Source organism: Montipora capricornis, chromosome 9, assembly GCF_036669925.1.
Source record: "Montipora capricornis isolate CH-2021 chromosome 9, ASM3666992v2, whole genome shotgun sequence".
Lineage (NCBI taxonomy): Eukaryota > Metazoa > Cnidaria > Anthozoa > Scleractinia > Acroporidae > Montipora > Montipora capricornis.
Window position 1 is genome coordinate 29,375,133 of NC_090891.1, and position 15,000 is coordinate 29,390,132.

Consider the following 15,000-nt stretch of genomic DNA (forward strand, 5'->3'; position numbering starts at 1 on the left):
CAATGTCACAACGTAAACAAAACCTTCAGAAAAACTCAGAAAGAAAAGGGTTAAAGTTGGTTGAATCATGTGTTTATTTATACATGTACCTGATCTTGGGTTTTCTGTTTCCAAGGTACATCCAAGGATCAAGCTCACCTAAAGACATTGTACTCCTTCTAGACTTGTAAGTACATTTAATACTTGTAAAAAAACCATTATACTCACAGACATTGTGTTTAATAGTTAGATGTGAAATGGAAGGACAGTCTGAATTAAAGCCTCTGAAATATATTCCATACTGCTCAACTGTGTTATTGGTCTCTTGATTCGCTGATTGTCCCATCACCGAAAGAATTAACAATAACCTTAAACGAATTTAATTCACAACCGCTTTAAAAATACATTTCATGACATAAATTTAACAAATCGAAAGTGGTTCAGCGTTGTCTTTACTCTTATCGTCATCACAGTGGTCAAAATGTATTGTTTTTTACCGCAATATTCAACGCCAAAGAAAGTTTCTATTTCAGAGCGAGACCAAAATCATGACTCAAAGACAGAGCAAGCGTTGTCTATAACTTTCTCGCAATATGATTGGTGTATTTCCCAAAATGGGCGTTCCTGATTGGCTATTACACTGCGTGAGAAAATGGCACGAGCATGATGCATACAGCCTTGTCTAGACTCTCATTGACAATGGCAAATTAGCCAATCAGATTGCGAGATTACAAGCAATTGTGGTAAAAATTCATATTGACGTATAGACATATACTTAAGGTCTACATGTACATAATAATGTCTGTCAGTCTATTTACAGTAATGATGTTTGGGCTCATGCGTATTTCTTCTGCCTTTTTGACGTAGGAGTGGTAGCATGGCTGGCCAAAAATTGGCCATTGTTAAACTTGCTGCTATGTCTCTGCTTGAAACACTGCAGGAAAATGATTTTGTTAATATTGTTGTAGTGGTGAGTAAATCTTGAAACAAATTTAAACACCAGTAAGCCCTAAAGCTAAATCTTGCACTACAAGAATACATTAGTACATTTAGAAGTCAAGTCAAGAATTGCTAACCAAAGATTTATAATAATTATTAATATTAATTTTTCCATTTTTGCGTGAAGTTAAGCAGACTAGTTGCACTCAGTAACATACTACACTGTACATCACAGATCATGAAATTTTACTGCCAACATTGCACCTAAGTTTTCTGTTGACAGTTTATTTACAAGTAATTCACAGATCTTTCAGTTTTATCAATTTGAATAAATCATTAACCTTAATCCTTGACTATAATGTACACCCTAATACCTTAAAAGTTTTTAACAATGAGGAAACTTGGGACTGTCACAGTGAAATTAATTAAACATTTGCTGTTATGCTCTGTTAACATCATACATTTGATTCAAATTTAATTGCAAGCAGGTCTTGAAATTAAACTCATTCAAATTGCGCACAAATTCCTGTGTTTTACTAGTAAATGCAGCAAACACAGCTGTAATGATAATTGTACAAAATTAATGTTTTACATGCAAATGCAACTTTATTTAAGTTACTCAAAGTAGTGTACATAACATTTGACAATAGTTACTGTATAAATTAAAAATTATAGTTTTCAGTGTTCTCTACTTTCTCAAATCCCATAAAACGCCCCTTTTAACCCCCCCTTCCCCCAAAAAAAACAAAAGAAAAGAAAAACATGCATTGTTTTCGGTTTCTCTTGGGACATCTTCATGTCCCAAGATAAATTGAATTAAAACAATGATTAGGCAAAATTTTTTTGGAGGGGGATGGGGGGGGGGGGGGTAAACAAGAGCTACAACTGTATTATTAGGGGCACGTTCGATTGACCCTATTCCGGAATACGAATACGTGGAGTGATGAATAAAACGGTATGTTTCGTGCGTTTCAAGGCAGAAGGATAATAAAAATACAATTAAAATAGCATTTTTGCGGATGTTTGACAATTTTAATGTGAATCTCCGTAAAAACGAAGGATTTCTTACTAACTTATTATTCCATGTAATCTTATTCCGAATTCGGTCAATCGAACGCACCCTAGATTTGACAATGTAAAGCTTTCTTGAGCACTTTGTGTGAGGCAATTACTGGCCATGGATTATGCTTTGCCACTGTTCAAATGATTTGAGAAAATATTTCTCTCAGACTGTTAGAGCACATCAAATAATAATATTTACATGTAGTACTATCCAAGAGCAACATTCTGATACAAAAAAGGTTCTAGCTAGGTACATGATAAGAGAGTTTTGAAAAGATCTTACAGCGGCAATTAGTCAGTTATTATTGAGTAATTGCTGCTGGCCTCCTTTAGGATGCCCCCAGTTGACGAGTAAAATCGTCTGGCGTTAGAGTAAAATCCATCAAGTCTCACTCCCAGGGGACAATGGGCTAATGGGGGGGGGGGGGGGGGACATTTGGCAAGTAAAATCGTCTCCAGGTGATCTGGGGACGTAATTTGGAGGACTGGGAAGAAAAATTTTAACACCGTATCCCACAACCGCATGCGGTCTTAGGTTTTGTTTCCAAATTTCTTGCAGTTGTTCCATCGCCAAAACTCAACAGATCATTCTGTGTCTCCCACATTTCCTGTTACTGAATGAACATTCAAGTGGAAACCGCCAAGATGTAACCTCGCCTCTGCCATGTTGAATTCGGAAATAACATTCAAGGCCTCCTGCGGTTGTGGGATACGGTGTTAAACTTTTTCTCCCCAGTCGTCTGAATTACTTTGATTTCCCAGTCTCCTGCAAAACGTAGTGGTTATCAAGAACAATTTGCCTCGTCTGTGGATGGCCTTAAATCAACTATTATCACTCTGAGAGGGAAAGGGTTTATGATTTTGAGTGGAACTACAATTGCAGATGTTCAAGGCTGCTGCCTAAGAAAATTTTCCGAGAGCCCTAATCAGGCTTCCAACATTAAAAATTAGTAGCCCCCGTCATTTTTTCAAGAGCCCAGAACTAATTAATTCCATCTGGGATCAAATTTACAAGAAAGTGAGGATGAATCAAGTAAGGAGCCAGTTTGGGCAACTTGTTCAGAAATTTGGTCTCCCTAATGCTTGCAAATAAAGTGCCCCAGGCGACTGGGCGGCGGTCAGGCAGCAGCCTTTTGATGTTGTAAACCCTTTTAGTTCTGAAGTGGCATCATTGACAAGTAAAATCATCTGGCATTAAACAGAGTAAAGTCGACAAGTGTCAATCTTTAAATTCCCTATGATGCTTATTTTTTCGCCGTTTTTTAACCTTTCATTTAAATATCTATAGTGCCAGGAGTGTACTACTTCAAAAATTTTTTCCTCTTAACTTATCCACCTGTTCAAAGGCCTGCTAAAACGAGTGGATACACTATGGGGAAAAACGGTCGTTTTGAAGTGCTACAGTTAAGACCCTATAGATATTTAAATGTAAGGTAAAAAACAGTAGAAAAATTAGCGTCATAAGGACTTAAAGGGAATTTAGGCTTGTGTATGTAATCTGTGATGTGGTTTAATGTTCTCATGAAGAGACCTGATGACCTGTATCATTTATTGATTTATAACAATGACTTTGCTCATAGCAAAGTGTAAGAACTGCAAAATCTTACAGCTTAAATTGTAAAATTATTAAAAAATAGGATCCATTGCAGAAAATTAATACATTCCTGTATTTCTTCACTGATAGTATTCCAATGACGACAATGAAAATGAGAATGTGGTTTTTCCATACATGGTGTGCCAAGTCAAAGATAAAGCCAGTAAAGATGAAAAAAATCTCATGAAGGAAAAGAGAACTGAGGTATGTTCTGTTATTTAGTAAAGCATGTGACACAAACACGAGAGGTGCACTAATCATAGTAATTTTGGTTTCAAATTGCTGCTCTCTTGCATGTAGCCTGGACTCTAGCGTTTGCTTCCGCCTTTGAAATCCCTGCTTTGACTCCTGTGCACTGTTGTTGATTAGTACAGATCGCATGTGACGGATGCCCTCTCCCAGTTCTCCATAAAGGATTTCTCTTGGCAGGCGGTCAGGCTCCATGCAATGTGCATGGCTGAGCCATTGAAGGCGTCGCTGAATGAGCAGTGATGGCATGCTCAGTGAGCCAGTGCACTCCAGGACCTCGGTTTTGGAGACTCTGTACATGTCCTGCCACCTGATGTGCAGCAGGCACCGAAGGCAGAGGAGGTGGTATCCATTGAGTTGCTGCTTTTCTCTGGCATAGGTCGTCCACGACTCCCTGCCATAAAGGAGAGTCGGCAGGACACAAGCTTGGTAGACGCACATCTTGGTCCTTTTGCTCAACAGGTTATTGCCCCACACTCGCTTGTTGAGTTTGGCCATGACGGCAGCTGCTTTGACGATCCTGGAGCTGATCTCAGCATAGAGTGAAGTCGAGCTTGACACAGGGGATCCCAAGTAGGTGAAGGTGTCCACAACAGGTCTGCAGCTCCGTGTTGTTGATGGTGATGACTGGGGGGGACTCAGCACCTTGCGCCAGGATCGTTAGTCCGAACTCCTTGCAGGCATGGGACAGCTTGTCTACCAGATAATTGGAGGCCCTCCTTGCTGTGGGATGTTAAAGCAGTGTCGTCTGCAAACAGCAGCTCCCGTATGAGCACCATGTAAACTTTGGTTTTGGTGCAGAGTCTGGCGATGTTGAAGAGTTTGCTGTCTGACGTCGTCCGGATGAAGACACCTTCTCTATAGTCTACAAAGGCATATGGGAGCAGCATAGAGAAAAAAACCCCCAACAGGGTTGGAGCAAGGACACAGCCCCTCTCCACTGCTGACTGGGAAGGCATTGGAGGTGGCCCCATCGAAGCAGACCGTTCTCTGCATGTCCTCGTGGAAGGAGGTGATGGTCGCCAGGAGCTTTGGAGGGCAGCCAATCTTTTGGAGGATCTTGAAGAGCTCTCTTCTACTCACTAAGTCAAAAGCTTTGGTGAGGTCCACAAAGGCGAGGATCAATGGCCCCGGGGGGGGACTCCCATATGAAACAGACGGGGATGCTCGTCGTCTCGCTTAGGGGTGTAAATTTTGGATTTTGGTCTCGCTTAGGGTGTTCCGGGCAAAACGCCAATATTTTATGCCACCAAGGTCTCGTTTAGGGTTCTGCGAAGTAACACAGAATTACGCGAAGAGAAACAGAAGTCAAATTTCCTTTTAAATTTTCTTTTTAGATAAAAGCATTCGATGATTATGCCTTTTTATCATTAAAACTCATTGCGTGTCGTATTTTTGTGTTTTTAAACGGTCTCTTTTAGGGGTCAAAATTTGCTTAAGCCACGCCTAGATTGGTCTCCTTTAGGGGTTAAATTCAAAATTTCCGACGAGCATCCCCGTCTGTTTCATATGGGAGTCCCCCCCCCGGGTCAATGGCACTGCTCCTCTCGACACATCTCCTGCAGCTGACAGAGAGAGAAGATCATGTCCACTGCAGACCTCCTGGCTCTGAAGCCACACACTGTGACTTGGGGTAGACTTGCGAAGCAAGGCTCTGCAGGCGGGTCAAGGTCACCCAAGCAAAGACTTTGCCAACAATGCTCAGAAGAGAGATGCCAGGATAGTTGTTACCATGACTATGGTCACCCTTGTTCTTGTACAGGGTGACTATGTTGGCATCTTTCATGTCTTGGGGGATGTGACCTTGCTCCCAGCACAGGCAGAGGAGCTCATGAAGCGGTTGCAGGATGGTTTGCTTCCCATGCTTCAAAACTTCCGGTGGGATACCTCATAGCTCCTCTATGACAACCCGGGCAGGGCATTGAGGGCAGTGTCTGTGATGATGTTCTGGGTCAAGTAGAGCTCCAGCTAATGCTCCACCCAACGCTGCAGCTGCATGCTCTGATCAGTGATGACCTCACCAGCCTTTGATTTGAGTGGGGCTGTTTTGATGCTCGTAGGGCCAGTGGCAGTTTTGATGCCCTCTTACATCCCCTTGGCGTGGCCACAGTCAGCTGCTAGCTGGATTTTGGCACATAGGCTCTGCCAGTACTTATTGGCACAGCGGCGGGCGGTCTGCTGGGTCTTGCTCCTAGCTGCTTGAAGGGCATTGCGTGTGCTTGGGGAAGGGTTCTGCTTGTGAGCCAGCATCGCTTTCCTCTTGGCCTCCGTGACTGGCTGCATTTCTTCCCAGAAAGCCTTGAACCAGTCAGCATTCTTTCTTGCTGAATGCAGCCTTGGCTGAGTCGTAGATAGCATCATGGAGGTGAGACCATTTGGCATCCGGTTGCGGGTTGTTGGTTGCACAGCAAGTTTCTTCTGGAGGCTGTCAGCGAAGCTCTGAGCCTTAACAAGGTTGGAAGTGACACAGGTGTTGATGCGGGTGCGACCCTTGGTCTTGGCGTGGTGGATCTTTCTGGGCTTCAGCCTGACCTTGCTTGCAATGAGCGAGTGGTCCGTGTCACAGTCAGCACTGTGATAGCTTCTTGTGTGGAGAACACTGCTGAGGTGCTCTCTCCTAATGATGACAAGGTCTAGCTGGTGCCAGTGGTGGGACTGAGGATGTCTCCAAGACACTTTGTGCAGCTCCTTACACTTAAAGTAGCTGTTGGTGATGCAGAGGCCGCGCTGACAGCAGAGTTCGAGCAACCTATGCCCCTTCTCATTCATTTTGCCAAGGCTGAAGCGGCCGAGGCAGGCACACCATGCTTGCCAGTCAGTCCCAACGCGAGCGTTGAAATCACCTGGGTTTGAAATCAGGGTTTACCTTCCCCTAGATGGGCTGCCTTCTCAGGCTAAGAGCCCTATCTACCCTGGGCAACTTGTTTTAAGGCGGCAATGGCTTTGGCTTCACCTTCGCCTCCTCTCCTGTTGGTGGTGCCAGTTCCGCCGTGCCTTACGGAACTATTATTACAATATTATCACCGCAGTCAAAATACTATTAAAACTAATGTAAGTTACAAATTTACTAGTCCCCGAAATGTAACAATCTAATTCTGTTGACTATTTCATGGGTGCCTACTTTTATTCTAATGTCGTTTGATAGTTCATTCCATTTCTTGGCTGTAAAATATCTCCATGACTTGAGTCCATATTATTTTTGTAGTGTTAACTTTAGGTAAAGATAGAACATTATTCTTGGTGCTTGAGATTGTAGTTAAATGAGTGTAAATTAATAAGATTCCTAATTGCTCGTGGTACTTTGTTAGATATGCTGTTATGTATTGTCAATAACATCTTGAATTCTTCGAGATTCCATGGAGGGTAGTCTTATCCTACATACATACATACATACATACATACATACTTAAGGATGGTGCCTACTAATTAACAATATTTTTGACCCGGTGTGTGATTATGCAGGAAATGTAGATCTTAGCAAGTGTTATTGAAATCCAAAAAGAAAATTGGGGGTAACCACGCATGTTTCAAAGATAAATCATGAATAATATTTGTAAAAAGCTTTAAAATACAAAGCAATGTATGGCATTCTTTGTCAAATTAAAGCTTAATTATCGCTGAGAAATGCATGGTTACCCCCAATTTTTGTGTAGCTTACACTAAGTGTAATCCACTCAATGCCATGGCCCAAGATATTTATTCCTGGATTTGTCACGGTGAACAGAGTGGTTGTCACGTGGTTTCCTATCGTTGAAGATAGGCCCCAGTCTACGCTCGGCTAAGCTGCATAAACTTCTAAGCTTCAAAAAGCGGCCATTTTGTGGGTGTATCAGCGCGTTGTCGAAGATCGTTTTTTATCTGGTTATTCGTTCTTCTTTTTCTGCTTGGATTTTACACGCCGGCTTTCCTACAGTCGGGTTGTCTTCTAGTAAGTTCGGATTACAGCGAGGAGTTGTGCTCTCACAGGGAAACATTTCAATTCACGGTCTGGACCTTTGGTACAGGTAGCGACACATCAAAACTTACGAGTCATAATTTATTGACTCTCGCAAGCCAACATTTAAAGGCTTGAAACTGCTCAGCAAACCTGCTTGAGAATACCTGAGAATATCTGAAAGTTTCTGAAAGTATTTGAAAGGCTCTGAAGCTACTTGCTGTTGTTGTTGAATCGAATTGGACGAACCATCCACACACATTTGACAAGAGTCTGGTAGCCCACGATTTCGTCAGAAGTAAGTAATATGGGAATCTCTGTTGAACATTACCGATCAAGAATCGGTTCTCATGACAATTTTTTTGAAACAATAGATGCTTTGTCGCGTTTCAAGGATCGTTTTTGGATTATAATGCTAATGATGCTTTACATGAATGTCTTTTATTTACCAACATTGAAACAAGTTGTTGGACAATACAAAATATGGAATGAAGTAGTGTTTTGGTTTACCCAATTTGTGTACTACATTTGCTCACAATGTTTGTTTTGGACCTTTTTGTACAGTAGATTAGCACTTTGCATGATGCCAAGTTCATCTATTTATTTCATGTTTCCACATAGCTTCCATGATCAGGCTACTATAATATGAATTCTTGTGTAGATAAACACTGTACAGTAAGCAACTTTAAATGTAGATTTTGAAAATGTAAATAATTTTCTTATATATATATAACACCGGTTAACGCCCACGTCGCCAGTGGAGGGTAGGTGCCCAGGAAGCCTGGGGGCTGCAACCGCAGTCACATCCCCAAGGCACTAGAACACCCGACTGGCCTGCCCAACCCGCAACCAAGCCACGAGCCCCCCGCGCCAGGCCCCCCTAAGGCACCCGTCACACTTGAGCCAGATAGCTCAGTGGAATAATAATAATAATAATAATAATAATAATAACACACAAAAAAAAAGAGCACAAAAAAAAAAAAAAAAAAAAAGAAAGGGGGGGAGAGGGAGGGAACGCCGAGAACCACTAAACTCCTAAACCGACTCACAACGCCACGCCAACAAACACGCTGCAAGCACATTGGACAACGCATGCACTACGCAGGAATACCGCTGAACCATGTCAGCCCCAGGGCTCCCCCAACCTAAAGAGTGCTGCAAACGCTACAAAAACGCATAACAACGCTAACAAACGCCTGCAAAACGCTACTGACCGGACTAGCTCCCGGTCGTGAACCATGTAACTATAACAAACGCTACAGAATGCACCAAAACGCTGATCAACGCTACCAGACGGCCAAGACACTAACAACCGCCTGCAAAACACTACTGACCAGACTAGCTCCTAGTCGTTAACTATGTTAAATTTTATTTAACTATATCTAAAAGCAAACTGGAACGCAAAATTACAAACTGGAATGTTTGATTCAGTACAGTTTTAACCAATAGGAATCAAATATCAAGTGGTAGCTTATCAGTACTGAATCAGTCGACTGTTTCATACCGTCTCCGCCAATCGTAATTCTTGTGATGACAAGTTGTCTGGATCAAATCAAACCACAACTGAATCAGTTTCGCCCGAGCCAATGAAAAGCAACCACGTTCGCGCCAATTTTTTTACACATTATTTATTCTTTAATTTCTTTACGAACATAAAGCAATCTTTGACTCACCGTCAATATCGAAACTGTTCGTGACCTTCAAGCAGACAATTTCCATACGGACTTGTTCCTTATCAGCCAAAACGCAGACAAGGCATGCTATTAATTTTTTTGAGAAATCCGCATCACTTCTTTCCTCGTAGAAAACAAATTCAGCGTTTTTCATTACAAACGCGCACGGATAATTAAAGGAAAAACATAGCAATTACATGTACTTATTTCGCCCGTTGTGGATGAATGTTGGCACTTGCGGGCAGATCTGAATTTGATCTCAATCAAACAAACGCTTATTAAGCCCTTAATGCACGAGCTCTTGCGATGAATTGCACGCCCCTTAGAACCTTTGTAATGAGAAACATCGACTCCTTTTCTTGCCGTGTCTTATCTAATTAGAGATCATCTATCGGAAATTTAATCCATAGCTGTTGACAAGTCGAAGTCGAATTTTTTACATTCCGTAAATAATTATTTGCCTTGGAAGCCTTGCTTTAGCGGGGAACTAGAAAGGAAAAATAAAAGAACAAGGAGAAAAAAAGCTTCGAATCATTCTCTGGTAAATTCAATTATTGCGATTGCGAATTGAATTACATTGTAGGCACGTGCCCGTGACATTTGCGCTGGTGTTGGTGTCGTTTAAATTGGCGTGACGGATTGTTTTCCTTCGCTTATTCACTGATGTTGTCCGCCTTAGTTCCAAAAGCATATGAACAGTGATGCATATATATCTCTTTGTATATAGGTCCATATACCATAAAGTTGTCTCACTGATAACTGCGTCAAGTCTCCTGGACTTATTCAGTTGACTGATTTCATACGCGAAAAGCTTGATTGCCCAGAGAGCCTTCCAACTGATTCAGTCACACAACCTGACTTATTCAGTTGACCCGGAGAACAGCAAAAGTTACTGCGAGTGCGAGGAAAATCGTAGGGATGGTCTTCCGCTATTATCCGGCGCTATTCATGTCAATAACTGATTCAGTTGTAAATTAATGGTAACCGGCTGATTCAGTTGGATCTTCTAACTCGAGAGCAGAGAAATGAAAAGGTGTCCATTGTCGGCGTGTCCGATTTGCTGGGAGCATTTTTCTATAAAACCTTATTAACAGAAATTTCTTTTTCACCTTGTCGCTCTCGTTTCCTACTAGAGTGAATCAGTTGACTGATTTCGTACAGTTAGTCACGGTAACTTAGACGCTTCCGATTTATACCCGGAGAGCCTTCCAACTGATTGAGTCACACGGCCGGACTTATTCAGTTGAGAGCAGCAAAAGTTACTGTGAGGCAAGTCGTAGGGATTTTCCTGTGCTGTTATCCGTCACTGAGTGATCATGCCACTGACTGATTCAGTCGAAAATGGAAACTGATTCAGTTAGGTCTTCTAACTGAAACTCGAGCTCAGAAAAATTAAAAAAGATCTCCAGTTATCGCTTCGCGGTCAGCTATGTTGCATTTAAGCGTTGTTGAATGAGACCTTGCCAACTGAGTTTTTCATTATGCTATTCACTGAATTCATGCGTAGTCACTAATGTAACGTACGGATTCAGTAATATACGTTACAAGTTGCAACAAAGGTGACGAACCCACAACTGGAGATCTCAGTTTAATTTCTCAGATCACAACGAGGAAACGTAAGAAACCCTGACTGAATCAGTTACCATTTGCGACTGATTCAGTCACTGACATGACTACTTAGTGACGGACACTGAACAGCAGAATATAAACCATACGATTTGCCTCACAGTAATTCTGCCGGTGATGAATAAGGCCGACCATGTGACTGAACCAGTTGGAGGGCTCTAAAGGAGAATATACTTGTAGCTCATACATACCGGCGCATTGGACAAGGTTTCAGCCCACTAGAAAACTAATTATATTACAATGCATATGTACGGAGCTTTTGAACTGCGCAGGGAATTAATAATATTAAACCATCAATAATTGAAGTTCGTTAAAGTTGTTTAAACTAGAGCGATAGACAAAACAAGAAAATCTCAGTTCGGACAAGGTCTCATCCAACAATGCTTGCAACATAGCTGACGAACCGACATCTGGAGATCTTTTTACTGATCAGAACGAGTTAAAACCCTGACTGAATCGGTTACCATCTGTGACGGAATCAGTCATTCACTCGAATACTCAGTGCCGGACACTGAACAGCAGAATGTAATCCCTACGACGTGCGTCACAGTAACTTTTGCTGTTTTCAACTGAATAAGTCCGGCCATGTGACTGAATCAGTTGAAAGGCTCTCAGGGGCTTAAGATAAATAGCTCATATTAATTCGGCGGGTCTAATTTGCAGGTCGCAGGCCGCGGGTTGCAGGTCATTGTTTCAACAATACAGAGAGTATCTTAAACATTCTTAAAAGCTAACCTCAGGCCTAATTAGGCCTAAACAAAAGTTTTTAGCCCTAAGGTTAGCTTTTATGAATGTTTAGGATACTTCTGTATTGGTAAAACAATAACCTGCAACCCGCGACCTGCAAATTAGACCCGCCGACATTAATTAAATCAATTGTTAAATCGTATATACCCATTGGTAAAGGTTTTAGCCATTTTATGTATGGAATATAACAAATTTTTAACTTTCCCTAACAGTCAGTATCACTTAAAGTGTACGAGCAGTAGGAAATAAATTACAATGCATATGTGTGAAGCTTCTGAACTGTGTACGGATTCAATAATAATGATCGTGACAAGGTATTAATTAAAGAAAATCTCAGTTGGCAAGGTCTCATTCAACAACGCTTAAATGCAACATAGCTGACCGCGAAGCGACAACTGGAGATCTTTTTAATTTTTCTGAGCTCGAGTTTCAGTTAGAAGACCTAACTGAATCAGTTTCCATTTTCGACTGAATCAGTCATTGACATGATCACTCAGTGACGGATAACAGCAGAGGAAAATCTCTACGACTTGCCTCACAGTAACTTTTGCTGCTCTCAACTGAATAAGTCCGGCCGTGTGACTGAATCAGTTGGAAGGCTCTCTGGGTATAAATCGGAAGCGTCTAAGTTACCGTGACTAACTGTACGAAATCAGTCAACTGATTCACTCTAGTAGGAAACGAGAGCGACAAGGTGAAAAAGAAATTTCTGTTAATAAGGTTTTATAGAACAATGCTCTCAGCAAATCGGACATGCCGACAATGGACACCTTTTCATTTCTCTGCTCTCGAGTTAGAAGATCCAACTGAATCAGCCGGTTACCATTAATTTACAACTGAATCAGTTATTGACATGAATAGCGCCGGATAATAGCGGAAGACCATCCCTACGATTTTCCTCGCACTCGCAGTAACTTTTGCTGTTCTCCGGGTCAACTGAATAAGTCAGGTTGTGTGACTGAATCAGTTGGAAGGCTCTCTGGGCAATCAAGCTTTTCGCGTATGAAATCAGTCAACTGAATAAGTCCAGGAGACTTGACGCAGTTATCAGTGAGACAACTTTATGGTATATGGACCTATATACAAAGAGATATATATGCATCACTGTTCATATGCTTTTGGAACTAAGGCGGACAACATCAGTGAATAAGCGAAGGAAAACAATCCGTCACGCCAATTTAAACGACACCAACACCAGCGCAAATGTCACGGGCACGTGCCTACAATGTAATTCAATTCGCAATCGCAATAATTGAATTTACCAGAGAATGATTCGAAGCTTTTTTTCTCCTTGTTCTTTTATTTTTCCTTTCTAGTTCCCCGCTAAAGCAAGGCTTCCAAGGCAAATAATTATTTACGGAATGTAAAAAATTCGACTTCGACTTGTCAACAGCTATGGATTAAATTTCCGATAGATGATCTCTAATTAGATTTATTTGAGCGCTAAGACACGGCAAGAAAAGCAGTCGATGTTTCTCATTACAAAGGTTCTAAGGGGCGTGCAATTCATCGCAAGAGCTCGTGCATTAAGGGCTTAATAAGTGTTTGTTTGATTGAGATCAAATCCAGATCTGCCCGCAAGTGCCATGTAATTGCTATGTTTTTCCTTTAATTATCCGTGCGCGTTTGTAAAAATTATGAAAAACGCTGAATTTGTTTTCTACGAGGAAAGAAGTAATGCGGATTTCTCAAAAAAATTAATAGCATGCCTTGTCTGCGTTTTGGCTGATAAGGAACAAGTCCGTATGGAAATTGTCTGCTTGAAGGTCACGAACAGTTTCGATATTGACGGTGAGTCAAAGATTGCTTTATGTTCGTAAAGAAATTAAAGAATAAATAATGTGTAAAAAAATTGGCGCGAACGTGGTTGCTTTTCATTGGCTCGGGCGAAACTGATTCAGTTGTGGTTTGATTTGATCCAGACAACTTGTCATCACAAGAATTACGATTGGCGGAGACGGTATGAAACAGTCGACTGATTCAGTACTGATAAGCTACCACTTGATATTTGATTCCTATTGGTTAAAACTGTACTGAATCAAACATTCCAGTTTGTAATTTTGCGTTCCAGTTTGCTTTTAGCCGGTGTTATATATATATATATAGATACGTAGACTTGAACTAGGTCAAAAACATTTATTTGCTACTCCGAGTTTCATGCTTCTCACGAAGCAATCATCAGGCAACTGCCAAAAAGAAGGAATACATGGTGTTTTACAGTGATTTTGAAAATAACGGTAGCAGTTCACTATAGGCTGGGGTGCATAGCAACGGTTAAACAATACAAACTGTTTCCAGTGAGCTGCTAAAAATAAGCCTTAAATAATTGCACTATTGAGAAGGAATTTCCTTGCATGCCTGCAACTTGTTACAAGCTCATTTCTGTTGTTAAAGGTCGCCAAATCCTGTCCACAAATTATATAGTATTTCTCCCACAGACATAAATTACAGTTCTTCGTTACATTTGAATAGGATCTCGCATGCCTAGCAATCCGCCATTTAATGTGATAGTCAACTTTCTTGTCTTTCAAACCCCATACATATTTACTAAGCTCAGTGGACAAGTATAAGTATAAAGACGATGGTTTGGCAGCTTTTAACTCAAACCCTCAACAGATCGAAAGAATCAAGAAGGGCTTCTGCCAAATTTTCCGTGAAAACGACTTAAAGATCACAGTCGAAGCAAACATCACTAAAGTAAATTTCTTAGACGTCACCCTTGACCTCCAATCTGGAAAGCATTATCCCTCCACAAAAGAAGGAAACATCGCACTCTACGTTCACAAGAAATCCTATCACCCCCCATCCATCCTAAAGAACATACTGGAATCCATAAACAAGCGCCTCTTAGGAATTTCTTCCGACAAAGAATCATTTGATAAAGCGAAAGAAACCTACCAAGATGCACTCAACAAGAGCGGCTACATATATAATCTAACCTACAGAAAAACAACTCCAGAAACCAAACACCGCAAGAATAGGCCTAGAAACACATCACCTGGTTCAATCCTCCGTACAGCCAAAACGTCAAAACAAAAGTTGGAAAGTGTTTCCTCACCCTAATCGGCAAGCACTTCCCAAAATCACACCCTTTGCACAGAATTTTCAACCGGAACACTCTCAAAATTAGTTATAGCTGCATGAGCAATGTAAAAACAATTATCTCCAACCAAAATAAAGCCGTCATTAACAAGTCA

At 41.3% G+C, this 15,000-nt stretch overlaps 2 protein-coding genes across 3 annotated transcripts in view; both read left to right on the forward strand.

The window, feature by feature from the left end:
• Positions 1 to 95, forward strand: part of LOC138015627 (piggyBac transposable element-derived protein 4-like) — a 1,564-nt gene extending 1,469 nt beyond the window's left edge. Inside the window, exon 1 of the mRNA XM_068862713.1 lies at positions 1 to 95. This exon is cut by the window's left edge and continues 1,469 nt beyond it. The gene's annotated coding sequence lies outside the window, so the exon portion shown is untranslated.
• Positions 1 to 15,000, forward strand: part of LOC138015626 (voltage-dependent calcium channel subunit alpha-2/delta-4-like) — a 58,364-nt gene that overhangs the window by 16,785 nt on the left and 26,579 nt on the right. For both annotated transcript variants that reach the window (XM_068862710.1, XM_068862711.1), the window contains exons 8-10: positions 116 to 166; positions 847 to 949; positions 3,665 to 3,778. In XM_068862710.1, coding sequence (XP_068718811.1) covers positions 116 to 166; positions 847 to 949; positions 3,665 to 3,778 — 268 coding nt within the window. The remainder of the gene's footprint in view (positions 1 to 115; positions 167 to 846; positions 950 to 3,664; positions 3,779 to 15,000) is intronic.